General features: G+C 46.4%; 1 protein-coding gene across 2 annotated transcripts; it reads right to left on the bottom strand.

Moving 5' to 3' along the window:
• Positions 1 to 366: 366 nt before the first annotated feature.
• On the bottom strand, positions 367 to 3,706 carry LOC129589503 (zinc metalloproteinase nas-14-like). Of its 2 annotated transcripts, none has more exons than XM_055484279.1 (5): positions 3,326 to 3,706; positions 3,092 to 3,247; positions 2,081 to 2,219; positions 1,502 to 2,016; positions 367 to 1,311 (listed from the first exon to the last, which is right to left on the bottom strand). In XM_055484279.1, the coding sequence occupies exons 1-5, from the start codon at positions 3,393 to 3,395 to the stop codon at positions 563 to 565; spliced, it is 1,629 nt and encodes a 542-aa protein (XP_055340254.1). In that variant the 5' UTR covers positions 3,396 to 3,706; the 3' UTR covers positions 367 to 562. The 2 variants fall into 2 exon arrangements, with proteins under 2 accessions (XP_055340254.1, XP_055340255.1); XM_055484280.1 differs by lacking the exon at positions 3,326 to 3,706 and adding an exon at positions 2,756 to 2,937 and having other exon boundaries at positions 3,092 to 3,207.
• Between the last annotated feature and the right edge of the window lie 428 nt (positions 3,707 to 4,134).

The following is a 4,134-nucleotide window of genomic DNA, read 5'->3' as shown; positions in this document are numbered from 1 at the left end:
TATGTTCGCTACAACGCGAAACTTGGTCCGCAACGCGACAGTGACGCTTAAATCCCATGTTGGTACAGATTGAGCCACTTCTGGACGGGCGTCCGGGTGCGTCACGCGAACGAATTGGCGGAGGTTGTGTCGGGATTGCTACGGCTTGCCATCCCTTTATGTCCGTCATTCAGCAGTCGGCACGACGGCGGTAGGCTTTTTTCCGGAGCCGGATGGAAAATCCACAAATGCGGCCGCTTGGCACTACCAGTCAACGTAATGGACGGGAAATCTAAACCTTCCGCATTGATATCATTTTAGAAGTATCGAAGCATTTGCACAATTAAATGGTTAACTGTTTGCTAGCGTAGTGCTGTTGAGTTAACCTAAGTTGAATTTTAATCCAGTTGTGTAAAATGAGCAAAGGCACAACAAAAAGATCAATTTGAAAAATGCAGACAATTTGTCACTAAGATACTACCACAGTACCACTGTATAGCAGATAAACTCCGATCGACAATAAGGAGATAGATCATCAGTTAGAGCGGCTCGTTATGCCTTTTGTTTACTGTATATTGGAGAGCTAGCCGCATCTGATAAAGAGTGGAGACACATCACTTTCCATCACATCCAAGTTAAATATTGAACGGTCCCAATCGGTTTGCGTATTATACACACTGCCCATGGATCGGGTCTTCGCAAGATAGGAATGCCGGGATAACCAGCGTCTGTACCAGACAAAACTCGGGCTACAATGTTGTTCCCTCGACAACGGCAGGGACAAAATTCGCAGATCCACCATATCAGAAAAACTGTCGACTTCCACCGACTGTATAACATGCCAGAGAAACTGTATTTCGCGCAGTTTTAGGGACGTGCTGAAGACTAGCTTCTGCATAACAAGACAATCTGAGCATCCTGTTCCGAAAGCACCAAAGCGTAACAAGTTGCCGAGTGCCATCCCGCGTAGTTTCCCGGTCACTCGATTAGTGTGGCAGCCATACAGGCTCAGGTGAATAACTTGGGTGCGAATAGGTTGTAGTGCCTCACCGGTCACATGTTCGGAGTCTTCCAAACGAAGCCGTACATACCGTAGCGGCGGCTGCGACATCTCACGGAACATGATCAACAGTTCCATCTGAGTAGCCGTGCGGTTACAGGTGGTGAAGTAATACGGGGTTTCCATGGCACGGTGGCCGCGTAACCAGCCAGGTTTCTGGCAGTTCGCAGATTCTCCGCGCAGGCATTGCTCCTTTGTTAATGGCTCGTTGGCCATTTTTGGTATTGGATACACAAAAGGCGGATCAGCAACCGATGTGTTAATAGGATAGTCTGCAAGTTTCGAGTCACATTTAAAGTCTACCAGAAGCTGATTCAAAGCAAAAGTAATATAAACCAGACCGGAAACTGCCCGTCCGGGAACACAGATTTGGCTAAATGATACCTTATTATAGCAACATGAGCCTTTTCCGTTTCCCAATCTGCCACAAAGTAACCTTATTTCTTCTAGGTTACGCCTTACCTTCTGTAGCAGCATATTCGTTAAAGGTGGGACCACTGGTTACGCTATGACGGTCAATGCGAGCTGGCGTAGCGGAGAAAGTGGGCACAGTTACTGCAGCTTCCTTCTGCGAGCAGTTGTAAGCTACCTTCAGTTTGGTGACATCCAACGGACTGAGGCCAAACTGCTGGCCTATCCAACGGGCCGGCGGGATGGCTTTGGAGATAATAGCCGGTTTGTCGTGGCTCTTGGATACCTCCTGACCGTAATGCAGCAGTGATTCGATGTCATAGGGAAGTCCAAAGGTGGCCATTCGAGGCAGTTTCTGGAAGTTTCTTTCGTCGATGCCGGATTTCATATTACTGGCCACTAGGGTGATGTGATCATCCCGATCCGGGCGACTGTGTTCGTGGTGGAATCCCAGCGCGTGCATAATCTCGTGCTGGATGATGCCGGGTATGGCTAGTGAAAAGCAGTCGGAATGCAGTCTGACTCTGGTTGGGCGGCCGATGCTGCGACCAACGTCCGCTTTGCATCTGTTAAACAATGGTTACTCATTACGTTTCACAGAAACTACAGTAATCCAGCGGAAAAGTTTACATTGCCTTGGGTCCTATCTGGTGTTGAATCAAAATGTATTCCTGGTGATTTCCCTTGCGTTTCTGGAATGTTACGCAGCCGGCGGTGCGCCATTCGATAGCTCGCATTGCATTTTCGATACTCCCTCTTTGCTCGTCACCTGAAAAAAAAAGGAGAACGACAATTTAATGAATGCGGAAAGAACAAGGTCCTTAACAATCGCTCTGTTTTTAGCTCAATTTGGGAAGTATATTTCTGTGATCGGTTCGTTTCGCATCCGATTTCTCCAAACAAAGCGTTTTTCATTTGCAACTCGTTTCTTATATGTGTTCCCAAACTCGTTTCTTATATTACGTGTTTCTAATTGTTCCTTAGAAATACTGCAGTAAAAACCACTTTTCGCGACGAAATCAGAAAAGAACGGAATTCGTGAAACGTTTGCTGAACAGAAACGCCTATGATGATGGATTCTGGAAGAATCCACGGGCAAGACAGAAACGGAATCTATCCTGCTGAGTAAGCAGTGTTCTACGCTGCGAGCTATGCGGAAACGCAGAACACCCGAGAATCAACTGCGCACTTTATCGGCCAACTCACATGATACTACTGTGAGGAAGAGTGGCCTCCCCGCACACCCGCACTGGGGCGGGTGCTAAGTTGTTTTGCTGTATTTTGATGGCATTTTTCTTCACCTACCAGATCTTCAATCTGGTAGATTCTTCAGTTGCTAGCCATCGTCGTCTGAGTAACTTGCTGTCCTTTTGGCCCCGCGGTCTTCTGCTGCCGTAGATGACGGGGAGGCCACTCCTCCTCACACGCCTTTAGAGTGGCACACCGTGCGGCCGTAATTATTTCAAGCGTGGAAATCCCCGATTTTCCTTCGTTGTAATTTTTTAGTTAAAGGGATCAACGAAAGAAAAACTACGTTTGAGAAAAAAGTGCTTTTAACAGGAGTGCAAGCGGTTATCCATGTAACAGTTTGAACAGCACAAGGTCAAAAAAGCTGAGTTAATTAGGGTGTGGCGCGCTTACTGAATCCTGTCAATTCATAAGGAATCTCTTGGCCGTTGTTGGGCCAGTAGCCGCTCGGATGGATGTAGCCCGTTGCCGAAACAAAACTATCGAGTCCACTGCTATCGTCGTCGTCGTCCTCCCAATTAACATCGTTGAACAGCAGAAGCTTGTCATCTGTACCAACGAACGAACGGTAAACCTTCAGCTCGAAATATGGCGCATTTGCCTCAACGATAATTGAGGCTGCTTTACCTGACGCCGAGGAGTGTGCTCCAACAACCAACGACAGCGATGAGATTACTATAGCATGGAGTAAGTTCATCTTTGAACGTCATATAAAAACGGCAGTTGCGGGATGTACAAGGTAGCTGCTTGTGATCCTGATGTACACCAAAACAGGAAATCTAACACATGTTTTACTTTTACAGAGCTGTTTCTGTTCCGACCAGTTGGTATATGACTAAGAACGCGTTACATGTTAAAAACGTACCGATTTCAACGCTTCGCGCCGAACGAGAAAGAAATGCACAAACACTATCAGCAAACGGTAATCAGCAACGGCGATTGTATCAGACAAATAACTTCTTCGTCCCGCTTAAGCAGGGGTCGACCTTTGGCTCTGCAAACGGTTTTGACGAAGCAGCTGGAATGCTATTCAATAAGATGAAAACTGCCTTTCTATCCGCTACTGTCCCGTGTAGTTCTGCAATATTGTGGTCCCACTGTTGCACGAACTAAACTGAAGCGTATGTTAGTAGCGCGTACACTGAACGGACGGTATAATAGCCTTACAAACTTGAAGGAACGTTTTTCGGTATGAAGTATGAACTCTGAACGGTACGGTACCGTGAAGAGATTACGTATGTTAACCGTGTGACAATGCGCTCGTTCAGTTTATACTTCCGACTGTAACAAATTAAATCCATTTTTGAATTGTGAGGACTTTTGGTGCACGACAATTTGTATGTACGGGATTTTGACACACAATATCTCGGCAACGGTATACTGCGCACAAACAGTTTTTACACCCATGTACACAAATCATTTGGCTTTCAAATACG

This window comes from Paramacrobiotus metropolitanus, unplaced genomic scaffold (genome assembly GCF_019649055.1).
Source record: "Paramacrobiotus metropolitanus isolate TYO unplaced genomic scaffold, Prichtersi_v1.0 Parri_scaffold0000035, whole genome shotgun sequence".
Classification (NCBI taxonomy): domain Eukaryota; kingdom Metazoa; phylum Tardigrada; class Eutardigrada; order Parachela; family Macrobiotidae; genus Paramacrobiotus; species Paramacrobiotus metropolitanus.
The sequence above is the reverse complement of the archived record's forward strand: the minus strand, read 5'-3'. Positions and strand labels throughout refer to the sequence as shown.